The sequence below is a fragment of the Melanostigma gelatinosum genome, assembly GCF_949748355.1.
Source record: "Melanostigma gelatinosum genome assembly, chromosome: 5".
In the NCBI taxonomy this organism is placed as follows: Eukaryota; Metazoa; Chordata; class Actinopteri; order Perciformes; family Zoarcidae; genus Melanostigma; species Melanostigma gelatinosum.
In genome coordinates this window covers 9,090,248-9,106,130 of record NC_136638.1, presented here as the reverse complement: position 1 = coordinate 9,106,130, position 15,883 = coordinate 9,090,248, and the positions used below count along the sequence as shown (strand labels likewise).

General features: G+C 45.7%; 1 protein-coding gene across 1 annotated transcript; it reads left to right on the top strand.

Moving 5' to 3' along the window:
- Window positions 1-389: 389 nt before the first annotated feature.
- LOC306777113 (LON peptidase N-terminal domain and RING finger protein 3-like) lies at window positions 390-10,501 on the top strand (the record flags this gene model as incomplete). The annotated part of the gene is made up of 12 exons (XM_079268091.1): window positions 390-1,083; window positions 3,457-3,575; window positions 3,681-3,803; window positions 4,063-4,188; window positions 4,273-4,504; window positions 4,622-4,706; window positions 4,961-5,075; window positions 5,543-5,664; window positions 6,036-6,194; window positions 6,309-6,471; window positions 6,593-6,742; window positions 7,188-10,501. 12 exons carry the CDS (start codon window positions 390-392, stop codon window positions 7,344-7,346), a joined length of 2,247 nt encoding a protein of 748 aa, XP_079124217.1. The 3' UTR covers window positions 7,347-10,501.
- Window positions 10,502-15,883: the final 5,382 nt, after the last annotated feature.

The window sequence follows — 15,883 nt, the reverse complement described above, 5'->3', positions numbered from 1 at the left end:
TTTGGGAAGATCTCTGAGGAAAGTTGGAATAACTTCCAGGGATGTGATACCAATAGAGCTCATTATTTGGTGTCCCCCTACTAAACTCCTACATGCAGGTCAGACAGGCCCCGGCCCACGACGCTGACTCTGTTATGGCAGATTGTTTTGTAACCCTTTTCCTAAACTCGTCCAATGAGAACAGCTGGCCAGCATCACATGACACAACTTTTATGTAAGGTTTTTTTTTTTTCCTCCATTGAGAATAATATGGCTGCTTCCTGGACTTGGTCATGACAGCGTCAGTAGACTTCCCAGCAGCACACGCAAACATGATGTACTGCAGCGGGTGTTTTGACGAGACACGCTCCACATAGGCGAGAGGACAGACTTCTAACAACTTGCCGGGTATGGGGACAGAGAGCGAGAGCATGCTGCAGCTCGCAGCGGACGCTTTCCACTCGAAAAACTTCGACCTGGCCGCGGACCTCTACGAGTGCCAACTAGCGGGTCTCGGAGACCCAGGGAGCCGGCGCCTGGAGCTGATGGTCAAGCGGGCTGATGCGCTCGCCTTCGGGGGCAAATTCACAGAAGCGTTCGACATGTACCGACAAGCCTCGGAGACCGAGAGACTGACCCCCGTCCACCTGAGCAACCTCATAGAGTACCTGTCGGGTAGTATCGGGAGGCAAGACGGGGGTAACGGTCGAAACGGGACCCCGAGGAAAGGAGGAGCGGCGGTGGCCGCTGTGTGTCCGGGAGTTGGTTCCGCGGGCTTCGGGTACGAAGAGTTCTCCTGTCGGATATGTCTGAGCTTTCTGTTCGAGCCCGTGACTCTGCCGTGCGGACACTGCTTCTGTAAAAAGTGCCTGGAGAGGGAGAGGAAGGAGAAGGAGCGGCCGGTGATGTGTAAGGAGTGCCTGGACAGCTCCAGAGTGGCCGACGTCCAGAGTCACAGGGTCAATGTGGTCCTCGGCAACCTGCTGGCCAAGTGGTTCCCGACCTTGCACCAGGCCGGCCGGCTGAGGCGGGAGGGCAACGGGCTGTACGCCGAGAAGAAGATGGAAGCAGCGCTGGAGAAATATAACCGAGCCATATTGATAGGTAGGACACCGAACTCCTCACTCTTATGTGTATGAGAAACGTAACACAGTGGCTTTACAGAACGGGCTTCTGCTGCCTATGTGACCCGGGCTAACTCGGGTTTTTTTGCTACTTTTTGTTTGGCTACTTTTCCAGCACAACGAGGCTGCTGCTAGATAATATCATGTGGGCGACTTGTCGATACAAGGAACAACACGAAGCTGTTATGTGACTTTGTTTCGTAAGTGTGTCGTCCGTGACACACTTGGAGGCGGCTAGCAGCCTCTGCTGGCATCCGAGAGACACAGCGCCATGTGTTGGATAACACGGTTATGTAGGCAGAGCTCGCGGACCAAACATTGCGTAAGTGCGTAGCACCCCCCCCCCCCCCCCCCCTCATTGTATAACGACAAACAATGATTCAGGCTAATGTGGGTCAAGGGTACTATTTCATGTCACCACCAGGGACTCTGATGCTCGGAGCCACAGCGGAGGGTTTTATGTGGGCAGAGGTGGTGGTGACACAGGTGAGCTGTGGCCTGCAGAGAGGGATTAGTAGTGCAATAAGCTGTTATATACACAGAGGTGTTAATCAGGTTACATAGTGTGGTTTGAAGTTTACTTCTTAAGAGGCCTATGTCACATTACACACGCAGTGTGTGCTGCTTTATTATATTGATGTAATAATATTCGTCATTCCCAAATTCTGAGAGCTCGTTAACTCCAGCTAATTGCATTTATTTGCTCTCATTTATTAGTATATGTTGTGTCAATAACACGTGCGTATAGCAAAGTTGTGATTTGTCGAACACATATAGCTCTAACAAATGACTGGTTTAGCTATTCAAGATAATATGAGGTGATGCCCCAGAAACACTGTGATGTATTATGCAAAGCTGGATGAAGTAAACCCAATTGAGTTTAGTGACGTGGCACAGTTTGACAGACCCTGTGGCACTTTGTCGACGACAAAGACGGATTCTCCTCTGGCTCAGAAGTCTGCTTGACCCGATCTCAGTTGACCTTACTGTGTGGTGCTGCTGCAGCAGCCGAGTCACTGTACACACTGGTTGCGTAAGTTTCAAGTGACTCGTTTCTCAGTTTGAATGCTCTAGAGAAGCACCACCACTAGATGATGGACGCACCAGTTTGAATTCTGCCATCATCCCTGTCCGCTGGGTCCCCCGGGCAAGTGGAGCATGAACCCTCCCAGCTGATGCGGTGCAGCTGCTCAGACACCAAAGACTGACTGTTGTTGAGCTGTGAAGCTCCCACAGTGATGGAGTGGGGTTGTCCCGGGCTGTTCACAGGATGTCGAACTAATTCAGCGTGTTTAGCAAAGGTGATTGGTTAAATAACAACGAACAAAGAATCTAATCTCTGTCTTATTGTGGGAGGACCACCTTCAAGCCGTAGTGACTTTGTTTTGCAAGAGAACGGTTTCCCCATCACTCATTTTTCGTTATTAAGTAAAGGCACGTAATTCCTAATGGAACACTTGCTTAACTACGGAATTTATGCAAATGAGTTTGTCAGCTGAATCTCAGCAGGAAAAAGAAAGGCGGTAGTAGCACTTGTTGTCCTTGCAGAATCTGTTTGTACGTTACTCTATTTATCAATATATCTGCATCGTGTTAGTACTGGGCTGCTTGTGTGCATGTGCAATGCATTCATCACGTATTGTAGGGTTCACACGCAGTTTTATAGAGTTGGATCTGGATGAAGTTCAGGTCGAGCTAATTGTTCTCCTGTCATGCTTTAACAACTATTGTGTGTTAAACTGCATTTTCATCTATTCCGTCAGCTCAAATCTATGAAATGAATAATCTCCTTTGTGTTTCTGTGAGCTGAAATATTCCCCCCTGGTTCCCATGGAGCTAACCGCTACATTAGCATATATTATTGTCGTTATGAAACCTGGAATGTGGGTGACCTTGATAGTGCAGCACTGTTTTGTAAGGCGGCACATTTGTTCTTTATTTGTTTGCGTAACGCGTTTTGTAATGTGGAGGAAAGTGTTCCATTTAAGCATTTCGTCTTTTGTGTAACTTGAAACCATTATATAACCAGCATAGTCAGCTGTTTAAGAAATAAGAACATAGATATTTGGTGGCTGTGCTTTTTTATTAATTTATTTTTATTCTGCAGTATGTTGTGAATCAGTTTCCTCAGCATGATAAGCAAAGAGTCACTGCTTCCAGCTGCTCATATGTGACACTCTGCAGACCTTTCTCTGCCTTACATCACTGTCAATTGAATATCTTTGGCTTTTAGACCGTTGATCAGACAAAAACAAACAAGTTGAACACATCACCGTGGGCTCTTGGACACTCGTACCACCAACAATCCATCTATCAACCTGACTAACTGACTGCCCCTCCTCTCCCCCCTCAGCACCCATAGACCACATACTGTTTAGTAACCGCTCCCAGATCCACTCCAGCCTGAGACGCTACGAAAGGGCCCTGAGAGACGCTGAGATGGCCTGCAGACTCATGCCTCACTGGTCCAAGGTGTGGCAGACAAACGGCTCCCAAATACATATAAATATGTAATGATCAGTTGTTATTAAAATGTACGGATGCGAGATAAATGATGCGTCTTCCTCCTTCCTGCAGGGTCATGTTCGTAAGGCCCAGGCCCTGGTGTCACTGGGCAGGACCGAGGAGGCTCTGAGGGAGTACCTGGTCTGTCTGTCCATAGAGCCGGACTGTAGACCGGCCAAGAACGAGGCTCACAGGGTAAGTCAACAGCAGTGTTGTAGTGGACACCCACAGATGAATATCTTTTATTGCACAATTTAAATATGTTTTTTTTTGTCACAGAGGAGCAAAGAAACAGAAAAGAATCACTTTTATCAATTCATAATTTAATTGAGCCTTTTCCCCCCTAAAAATGACTCCTATCAATTATCAAAGTAGTTGATTGATTTAATAGTTGAGAATAAATCGATCAGTCGTTTGCAGAATAATCTCATCCTCGTGTGTCATCTTCTCTCAGCTCCTCTGTGATCTCCTGGCTCCGGTCACCGATCAGGTCCCTGAACACATCTCGGACTACTCCAACGCGCACATGTCTTTCAGAGCGCACGTCAAGAACAGCATCGGCATTAACGCCCCGCACCAGGTAAGAGGCCGCAGTCAGCACTTCATGAAGAAAAGCGCGACGTCGAGTGGACATGAGGTTTCATTATCCTTCTCCCTCCCTCAGATCTTCAGTCCCAGCCTGTTGTCATCAGCGTCCAGTCTTGCCCTCGCCCCTCCTGCACCCGAGAGGCCAGAGGGCGGTGAGGTCAAAGGTCAGGGGAAGCCGGACCAGTGCTTCCTCCTCAAAAGGAAACGCAAGATCGCAGAGGAGGAGGATGAGGAGGATGAGGAGGATGAGGAGGAGGAGGAGTACGGAGGACAGGAGAGGAGAGATGATCACAAGAGAGCCAAGTCCGGTGAGCTTTTGGAATTTGGGCGCAAACACACGCACGTAGCCGAGCAACGCGCTCTACTCTCTCTCTCCACTAGCGGCGTATGTGTCTCATGTAGTATCTGTTGATCTCTCCATTCAGAGCCAGCAGAGGGGACGGATCAACCGAGCTCTGCGGCCGGTGACGTCTTGGACCCGACAGATCTGGATTGTGCCCTGTGTATGAGGTGAGGTTTGCTTCACAGCGTCGGATCTAAATATTTACTGACAGTCAACACACCGCCATTCAGGAGTTGCGTAACGTGTTCTGAATCGTCTCGGACGATGTAATCATGTGATATGCAGCAGCTTTTATGCAGAAATACAGCAACAGAATGGGTCATTGTCCTGGCTAGCATTTTAAAAAAAACATAGTCATCAGTTTCAGCCGCACACTCTAAGGCGTCCGCGGTTTTGAGGTGTCGTGTTTTTCTGTGTCCAGACTTTTCTACGAGCCAGTGACGACGCCGTGCGGTCACACCTTCTGTGTGCGGTGTCTGGAGAGATGTCTGGACCACAACCCCAAGTGTCCGCTCTGCAAAGAGGAGCTGTCTGAGGTACGACACGGTGCCGTTAAGCGTGATCTGAACTGAATCCAGTAGGGAACCAACCCTTTCTCTTCTGGTACCACAAGTCGGAGTGTCTATTCCCCCCCCCCCCCCCCCAAATTTAAAACCTAGCTCACTGGAACTCATTGGGGTCATCTTTCTGTAAGGTAACGGGACACCAGGGATTGCTATGGAACTAAAAGCAGAGTTGGTGGCCTGCCATGACCAAATACAAACTGTGTTTTAATTTGGATCGGTCATATCATGGCCAATACCCGATGACTCAATAAGGTCACTATCGGGGCAGCCAATCCAGATCAGGCACATCTAATTGGTGTGTCCCTATAGTTCCGAATCACAACCAGAATAAGAGGATGCTATGGGGGTAAAACGTAAAGCAGGCGTCTACATTGAAACTCTCTCTATGTTTCTGCCACTATAAACGTATCTTCAACACAGTCTGTATCTCTCCCCAGTACCTGGTCCAGAGGCAGTACTCTAAGACGGTACTAACGGAGAACCTGATAGCGAAGTATCTTCCCTCGGAGCTCATCGAGAGACAGAAGATCCACCAGGACGAGATGGCCGATCTCTCGAAGTAAGTTTGTGTTCTTTGTGCTGAGCCGACACAACCTGTGCTGTTGTTTGACCCACTCACCTACTGTAGACAGCCCACGTCTGACACACTGACCTCTCAGCGTGCAACACCTCAGGCATCAAGTATCACTTTCCTGAAGGCCGAAACAATCTCCAACACATAACTGGAGCAAAACTCACCTCTCACAGTAGACAGTGGTGTGTTTGTTTTTGTTTTTTCGGGGCATTTGGCCTAATAGTTAGTTGTGAGTTATGGTGCAGATGTTTTTGGAATTGTAGACCGTTCTAAACATTTAAAGGACTTTGTACAGAAAATCATTATTCCGTATTTCCACGTTAAACTCGTGCCCCTTCATCGTTTTCTCTCCTCAGTCTTAACAAGAATGTGCCTATATTCGTGTGCACCATGGCCTTCCCCACTATCCCGTGCCCTCTCCACATCTTCGAGCCGTGCTACAGACTGATGATTCGCCGATGCATGGAGACGGGAACCAACCGCTTCGGCATGTGTCTGGCAGACAGCCGCAAAGGGTCAGTGCTGGGACAGCGCATTTAAGTGTGTCGGGGGGGGTTATAACACAGCGGTGTCCGAGTATGGATCCAGGAACGTGTAATAACGCGCCCTCTCCCTCCTCCCGTCTCTAGGGTCGCAGACTACGGGTGCCTGCTGGAGATCCGCGATGTGAAGTTCTTCTCCGACGGCCGCTCGGTGGTGAACACCATCGGCATACGGAGGTTCAAAGTCCTTCAGCACAGCGAGAGGGACGGATACAACACAGCCGACATCGAGTACCTGGAGGACGTTACGGTATGAGTGGGGAGGAGGGAGAGAGGAGGGAGGACTGGATGGAGGAGTGATGGATTGATAGTGAATTTCCTTCAGATGTTACAACTCAAAGGATTGTGTGTGTGTGTGTGTGTGTTTATAGGTGGAGGGTCTGGCTGAGCGTGAGCTGCATACTCTGCACGACGCAGTGTACGACCAGGCCCTGGTGTGGGTCAACTCCTTGAAGGCCGAGCAGAAGGAACGCATCGAGGGACACTTTGGACCCATGCCTCAGAAAGACTCTGAACTTCAGGTACACACAGTTTACAAAGTCACGCTTTTCAAAAATCTAATTACGGTACTCCTCCTTTCAAATGTGTCGTATGTGTCTTTGAAAATAGAACATGAATCCTGAGGCAGCATCCGCTGAAAACGTGTTTGACGAGGCAATAGGATGATGATGAGAACAACTTTATTTATATGGCAGATTTTACGAATATGAAAACAGATTTTACAAAGTGCTTTGACAGACAAAAAAAAGACAATATAGCGTGAAAGAGATTGAGCCCCTAAATGCAGACACTGAGGCAGACCAGGTTGAATAAAAGGTACTTTACTGAACAAATGAATATGATTACACTCAGAACATCAGCTGGACCCAGAGCCACAATTATCATGATAAGACCCGAGTAGAATTTAGTCTATTTCTACATTCTAGTGTCTTTAAAGCCCTCTCCCTTTGTGCCTTCCTCCTTCAGGACAGTCCTAACGGCCCCTCGTGGTGTTGGTGGTTACTCGCCGTTCTTCCGCTAGAGGCCCGAGCCCAGCTTCCCTTCCTGGCCCTCACCTCTCTGAAAGATCGCCTCAGCGGCATCCGCAAGGTGCTGCTCTTCATGGCCCACAGCAGGCACCGGTGACAATAACGCTCCACACCTGGAAAATGCAGTAACCCCCCCCCCCCCCCCCCTCCAGCGTACACACACACACACACCCTCCTCCAAAGCAGCAGTTGACCTGCTATTCTTCCTTTTTGATGCACAAAGGAACTGAAGTCGATCCCGTTGCACCTTCCCCGTTGTAGCCACATCCCGTTCAGAGAGCAGCGCTGGACTCACCTACGGGTCAACTGCAAACTTTAACAAAGAAGAGATGAAGAAGAAAAACAGAAAAGCAGCAACAGGGATGGTGGATGTGACTGCATTGATATCTTCCATTCATAGCATTCTCTAGAAGACCAACCGTGCAGACTTCCGCTCTGTTCAGACAGGAAGGAAATGTGATTTTATACAAAGCGTAAACAGCCTCATCTTCCGTTATGAAAGGATATGTTTTTGTCTTCACATTTCCATGTGTTCAACAACAAACTGCTGATGTGACTCCACTTATCCAGGTTCCACTGCTGCCTTCATGGCCCTTCCTCCATTTTTGTAGTTTGTGCTCTTCCTCTGGAACTCAAAGCGTCTGCAGTCTGACGTGAGGGACTGAGCCGCCTGTCTGAACGTAGCTTCAGCTGACTCAACCCATCAATGTCCCCTCTGCCCGTGTCTTTACATCTACATATAAGCTCTGCAACAGACCAAACCATGGATTTGTCACACTAATGATGAAAATACTGATTCATTGGTATGCCCATTACTAAGTGTAGACATCTACAGAAGACGTGTTTACTCTTCTGCCCACCTTTAATATGACTTTAACTTCATTTCTATTGGCTGCTGTTCAGCCTTCCTTCCCTCCCTCCTTGCTTCCTTTCCTTCTGTCCCTGTAACACAATGACTGAACCTTTACATCAGCATGCTTTAAGGTGTTCCATTCAGACATTTGTTGTTCGATTTTTAAATTGGTTTTTTTATTCTTTATTTTGGCATTATTTATGCATGCAGTGACATTGTTTACATTTCACAGAAAGAGATGTTGAGCCGCTTCCTTTCCAAAGGCTTTTTTGTTTTTACTTAACATTTGACCCCAAACATCAGCAATGATACCCTGGTAACTGCAGGGTGTTACTGCTGTAAAATAACCACTATGTACATGCTGTCCAGGACAAACTCTGGAAACTGGAGCTGAGGGCAGAGGGTAGTATTTTTATTGGCCCAGCTATTTTGACTGAAAACATATTTGGGTTCCCTCGCCGTCAGCAGCCTCTCTGTGGCTGAGGTGCTTCCCGGCTATAAGAAGAAGCAACATCTGGATTTATGATGCCATTTTGTCCTACGTGTATTTATTCACTATTTATTCTGACTTTATTTTGCACTTTCACTTGAAGTAAGGGAAAGAATCGGTGCAGGCAGGCCTCAGGGTGCGTACTTCCACTCGAGTCAAAATACTCACGTATTCCGACTCCCACAGAACAAAGTTACATCTTCTGCTGGTTTAACCGGTAAACGGTCCCCAAGTGGTGTATGCGATGGGTAAAGGCCAGTGCCTTCTGTAACACGGTGTGGGACGGTTTTACATAGCAGGCTCATTTTCAGGTTCACTTCCCCCCCCCCCCCCCCCCACTTTCCATTCAAAACAGGATTTTAACGGAAAAGCAATGCTTGTAAAACAAGATAAAAACCCATTTTGAGAATTTCCCACAAACGTATTTCTGAGAAAACGATGCCGTTTGAAGACATATTGAGGCCTTGCTGGTGTCTGTGACATGACTGTTTGTACATGGCACGGGCAGCTCTCTGGAAAATGCAAGAGATTATCGAGCTTTGCCTTCAAACTCTTTTATTTTAGACACGCGTGTTTGATTTTTACATGTTTCTATGTCAATCGAGTTCTTTGTATTTCATCATTTTCTTCACTTGTTAGTACAAGGAGCGTCACGTCGAGTCATTTATTATTTTGTATTATAAGGGCCAAAGCCGTCTAATGCTATAAAACGGAGAAACTGCTTTAGATATAATCCCACAATCTTAATATCTTCCCTACAGAAATGTGTTGATATTGTACTGTCAGATGGTGGCTCTATGAAACAATCCAAATTAATATTGTATTATATCGACAGTATAATGACCCTTGTGTCACATTCAATTGGAAGGTGCTTCTCTGAAGAGTATCTACCACTTCCATCATCTCTCCACCATGTCTGAAACCATTGCCCTGATGTTTGCTAATATCCTGACTGGCAACCACTAAGAAGCTATGACGCTCAGACTGGGCAGGAAAGGGAAAAGCCATTAGCCAGATATAATCACCCCTCCAGTGTAAAAGCATATCGCATTCAGAGACAAATCCAGACAGATGTGAAGATAGATTAAAGGGAAAATCCACCTAACATGACAGGACATGCTTCTTCTATTTTTTTTTTTTTTTTACAGTTTACAAGTTTTTAAAAAATACATCGTCACATGAGGAGTCAGTGTTTTTTCTTTTCTTTTGTTTCCCCATCTCATACATTATGTTTCAGTTTAAAACTGATATCTGTGAATTATTGTGCATCTGTGACGGCGGTTCTAGTGCCTTAAGTTCTTCCATTTACGCTTTGATGTATAAACTGCAACGGCGACGACTGGGTGCTGATGTCTTGTGCGACAACCTGCGGTTCCCTAAATAACATTGGCACACGGCACAGTGCCACTTATGCCACTTGTCAACTGAAACTGCAAAGCTGTGAATTCCAAGCTTTCTGTGGAATGTGTTTTTTGAGGGGAGCGCTTGATTCATCTCACCTGGCAAAGTGAGCATCTTCTTTGAAACAAAGTGTATGACCTCTGCTGTTTAAGTGATTTGACTAAATTCCGGTATAATATTCATGCTTTGTGAACTCTAAACATCTCAAGGTCTTAAACAAAAGCTCTCCTCATATTTTCAGATATTTGTGTCACTACATTGCCCGCTTCTTTCAACCTTCCCGTAGAGCTCCACGGCCGCTAAATGTGTCCGGGTGAATTCGCACAAGATGAATGTATGTATGTCTCGGCATCGCTCTGATGTTCTCTGTACAGGTCTGTTTTTATTACAGTAAAACTTTAGAATGCATTACTTTTGCGGAAGTACAGTTCTGAAGCTACAACTTGTGAATAAACCAAAAGGTTTGTGTTCTCGGTCCTGCATGGGATCGTGAACACGCTGGACTGGATTTGAGTCTCGTGTCTCTTTTGTTTGTGCTCTTGAGTTTCCTAGAAAGTAACGGATCAGATTACTGGTTAATAATTCAGAAGATGAATCAAAACCTTCAGTGTAACTGAATTCTTCTCAACAGTCCGTAAGGTGAGTGATGCGGGAGGCAGTCAGCGGTTTGTTGCTTTCATGCCAGCAAATTTATTTTCAGAAACAATAGCACTTTAAAAATCAAGTGTAGATTTGGAGGGCTTTACAAAGCCAGACAAAAACATAAAGAACTACTTTGTACTTATTTAACGTTATTACACTTAAGACAAAAATACTGCAACACTCATTTGGGACAATAACTATGAAGCTGCAGCCAACAGACTATTAGCTTAGCTTAGCATAAAGACTGGAAACCGCTAGCCTAGCTCTGGTCGAAGATAACAAAATCCACCGACCAGCACCCTTAAATTCACTTAACACTTAAAAAGAAACACTTTATATCCTGTTTGTTGAATCTGTACTAAAACTAGCCATCATGCTAAGCTAACCATACTTCTATTTTTCGTTCTTCTGAACAAACTCTTCCCAAGAATGCAAAGAAGCGTGAATTCCAAAATGTAGAACTCTTTATTATCTCCGTGAGGAGAATCACGTGATCGGTCGCGTGTGTCGCGTGCTTGCTTCCGTGTGTCCACGGCGTTCTGCGGCAGGAAGCTGCATGATATTTTAGGTGGCCAGTAATTGCTGCAGGCTCAAGACCTGCTCATGGTTGCGGTGACCCACATTACAGTTTTTCATTTCTTGAAACGGTCACCCATTCTCTCAAGACTGTAAACACAAAACCTCATCTTCAAGCAGGATTTACAAAACCTCTGAATCATCTTGCAAAATGAAACTTTCGCCTCAAAACAGTTTTACCTGTGCTCAAAATCAAACACTGCTCTCAAATCAGAAAGTGATCAAAATAATATTCACTATCAAGCAGTCAGTAAACAATACACCAATAAATAGAAAGCACATTGTTCAAAACATATAGTTCTCAGGGAGAAGTCGATTTTTAATCTCAAAACAAATTTCATATGAACGAAAACATGTTCTATTACAGTCGCTCAAAATTGATCAGAAATGACTACTGTGCTTTGCTCTTTGCAATTTCTTTTGTTCTTCCTCCTCCTTGTACCCCTATTTGTACAGTACTGTACCCTGCAGCTCACAAACGTGTCCTTTGTCTCTGTGATACTGTAATTCTTGTTCTTTGTTGATATGAACCTGCAACCAGTCAACATCTATTGAGCAGTCAGTGCTGTTACTGTAACAAATAGAAAGCACCATGTTCAAGGCCATACAATGTGTTTATTGTACACTGTCGATGCCCTGGAAGTGTGTGTTGTCTTGTATCACTCGTTCCTGGATTTCTCTGAGTCGTATTAAATGATCTTGAAGGAGCATGCCCACTGTAACGGTCTTGCTCCTGAGTGAATATAGCTCTCCTTCCACCTGCATGTGGCAGCCTTGCAGTTCTTCAAAAAGTAGATGTGCAGTTACAAAAAATATTCATGCAGTACAATACATACAGTGATGAACTTTACAAATGTCTATTGAAACAGCTGCATACAGTGTTGTACAGTCAATTTGCAATTACAAAAATACAGTAGCATACTGTACCTGTTCTCTCTGAATGTCCTTACTGTGGTGGACACAGAAAATCGGCTGAAATCGGGGTGCAGTCTAAGTCCTGCTTCCCTCATTGTCAGTCCGTGGACTATAACATGGTCTATGACTGTTGCTCGAATTTCATCAGATATTTCCACTCTGTCTTCCTCTTCCTATTCGTCCTCCTCTTCCTCTTTCTTGCCCTCCTCCTCTTCCTCCTCGTCGCCCATCTCGCATACGCACTTGTCCTCGTCCTCTCACGTTGTTTCTTCTGTCCATTCCCAGACTTTCTCCTTCCCACCTTCAACCACCTGTTTGTTTACCAGTATGGCTGACATGTGCATGAGAGTGCAGAATGTGTTTTGAGACTGAGAATGTGTTTAGAGTTTTGCTGAAAAGTCTAAGTGAGATCTGCAAATTGTGTTTTACCATGTGACACAGTTTAAGGTATTAAACAGACTGCACAATTAGCTAAATGAGTTCAGGCAACTGAGAACCTTGTTCAGCCAATGGGTTTTAGTGTTTTAGCAATTGAGAAAAACTGTATCTCCAAACACCTAATACTGCCTTTTTATGCTGCTGACTGGGATTAAAGAGGTTAGAAAGTGAACGGAGAGCAGTACTGAAGTTGGGTATGAAGTTGAGCGAGGTTCGAGTATTAGAATGCAACATCAGCTCATATGTACACATGCTGGCAATGTGACCAGAGTCGTTGCACTCCACAGCCCTGTTATATACCAGTTCGGTAACAGCTCCCATCACGTGTTTCAGAGTTACTCTTCAGCTACATTTAGTATTCGATGAGGTCGGAAGAAGGTGGGTCGAGTAAAACACTGTAGGTTAGGAGGTTATTGCCAAAGCAAACAGTAAATCTGCGGTGTGTGGTGGGTTGAACAAGAGTGAGAAGCCAAGAAACGACTGCTGAAGAAAACAAAACGTACTCTCAGAGAGAGAGAAGACACGTTTGTGTGAGTGAGCATGTGTGAAAGGATTCTTACATGTAGAGAGAGAGAGAGAGAGAGAGAGAGAGAGAGAGAGAGAGTGGGAAAGCTGGACAGACAGGAGAACTGTTTATGCAAGCAATGCAAATGTAGGTCACTCAGTCAGAGTTAGAGACTTACAAGGAGGCAGAAAAAGTATTCGCGAAAGAGAGATGCAGGGAAAGAGCAGTGTCTCCTTCCCTTCCTGGCTCACACTTGTTTGTTGCTCTTCAGTGTAATGTCCCACGAGGACTCTTAAGGATTTTGAAGGCCTATACTTGTGCCAAACCCGGGCGCCTCTAAATATAGAGGCACAGAAGCTTTGATGAGACCATACAGTACATTTCTACCATAAGAACCTCTACTCAATGTCCAGGATGTATCCTGTTAATGCAAGTGCTCAACATGGACTCATTCAACCACACGCAACATCTCACTGGAAACAGAGCGGTCACCGACAGAAAGGCAGGCTTTTCCTGCAGCCTCAAACCGGCCAGTGTTGTCGTTGTTGTGTCAATTGAACTTCTCTGTCGCAGTGGGCTATCAAATGGTCAGCTATAATGTCACTGGAAACAATGAATCCGACCTCACCCGGCCCAGGGTCACTCCAGTTCGTACGCAGAGGTCTGACCAAACCACAAAGCATGCAGGCTGTGGGTCTAACTTGCTGCTGTGTTTCCTGTGGAAGTCCAGCTCGTTCTCTGCTGCCAGAGAAATGACGTGTCCCAAAAGAAACCTCACAGTGGAGCTTCAGTGTAGCTTTCATCTGACAATCTGACAGCAAATGCGACCGCTTTGTAGCTTTTAACGTCCTCTGCAGAGCGTTTCAGCGTCCTCCGGTTTTGTTTTTACGGCCAGTGTGTCACTGTTTTCACTCAGTCTGCAGAGCAGGTCAGGAACATGACTCCAGATGTTTGCTCAAACAGTTTGCCAACACGTCAAACAGCTTCAAAGGTGATGACATGCCAGTGTTATGTCGACAGTTTTTCGCTGCCCACAAAGTGTCCAGGAATGCGGGTGAATGCATGTTTAGCAAGTACAGTGGATGATTCATATTACCTGTTTAAAGTGAGCAAGTTGCACTACAGCTGTTCTATAAGCCTATGTGCTGGTTGCTCCTCTGGGCGGATGAGTGTCACATGACGTCCGACACAAATGCTACCAGACATGGGAGTGCTTCAGCATGAAATTGAATTGTGGGAGCTGTAATTATACTTTCATCATGAAGAGGATTTTTTTCTTTCACAGCTAGATAAGCCGTGTTTTCGGTCTCCAATAGTTTCTGTGATCTCTACTGATCGTAATGGCCTAAATCAACTTTAATTCCCCCCCCCCCTTATCTCCTCACCTCTGTGATTCCTGCCAAGTTGGTTCGTTATATAACCTGTAAATGAGAAGGTCAGCACCCAGCAGTCATCGCTATGGATACCTGGCACGGGCACACACACACACACACATCGTACATCTTGGCTGGTCCAGTTTGGAGCTGCGTGTGTGCGTGTGTGCGTGTGTGTTTGTGTGTGTGTGTTTGTGTGTGCATATACCAGAAGTAGGGCAGCGGCGTTACCTAACTCACCCCGAAAACACATCTGGGGAGTTGCAGCGGCCCTCTCACTGATTACAGCTTCCTGTACGCACACACACATTCACATGGACCATCAATCATACACACGCAAACATCGGCTCACGTTTGGCCCCAATTCTGACCACAAACACGCACACACACACACACACACACGGAGGAATTCACAAACACAGATGTGCGTGCGTGTACATGCCAAGACTACAAGACTGTACAGTGAGTGTTCAAGACGGAGATGGCTGTAAGTCATCAGCTTTTAACAAGTCAGTGTCATTTATTGTGTAATGAATCCAAAATAGAGTCAACAGAAACAGCAGATCTGAAATCTTGTGTAAAATTGTGAGAAGTGGGCTAATAAGTCTCATTAGAATGTTTTGGGTTGATCTGATTTATCGTCTCAAAGCTTGAGATGCTTCAATGGAAGTGACTAAGTGAGCGCGTAAGGGTTCGGGGTGTTGCTTAAAGGGGCATTACACAGGCCTTCACACCAAGGGCAGCTTGCTCGTCACAGGAAGTACGACTGGGCCTGTGAAAACAGTTGTGTAATGTTTGCTGTGACTCAGGAGGAGCTCTCTAAAGTCTCCACTGATGACGTCAATGGAGAGTAATTGAGAGCCTGCGTTACAGAGTTTGACAGACAGAGCATCCACCAGCCTGTACCATTTGTTTTTCAATGTGTTTCTCTGTGAGTGCCACATTTTTGAGAAGTGTAACGCTAAAATGCTGGAGTACTCCTTTAAGAGGCACTTTAATAGAACATTATATTCTTTCAAATGTCTCATTACACTCCTGGGGATGCAGTTCTGGTCGGGAAATAATGAATGAATGAATGAATCCTTTTATTTATTTGACTAACAGAGAATCGCTAACTTTTCATCGTAAAATGTTAACTCTATGGAGGTTGCTACACATTCCCAGACAAACTACGGAGGAGTTGACCTCAGTGACTTCAGTTTAAAACAAACAAACACATTCTTGTGGCATAGAAAGAAGTCGAGATATGTGGGTGGAACAATTCCAAATGCCTAACTTAGAGACAAGACATGCATGCTGATGCTTTCATCAGTGTTCCACACGGTGATTTATTGTGCCTTGGAGGCATTTTAACTTTCAAACCCAAATGGCTGAACTCGTCTGTGTTGCTGTGAGAAAAATACAGTCGACATACACACAGATAACAAAAGAACCCAGAAAA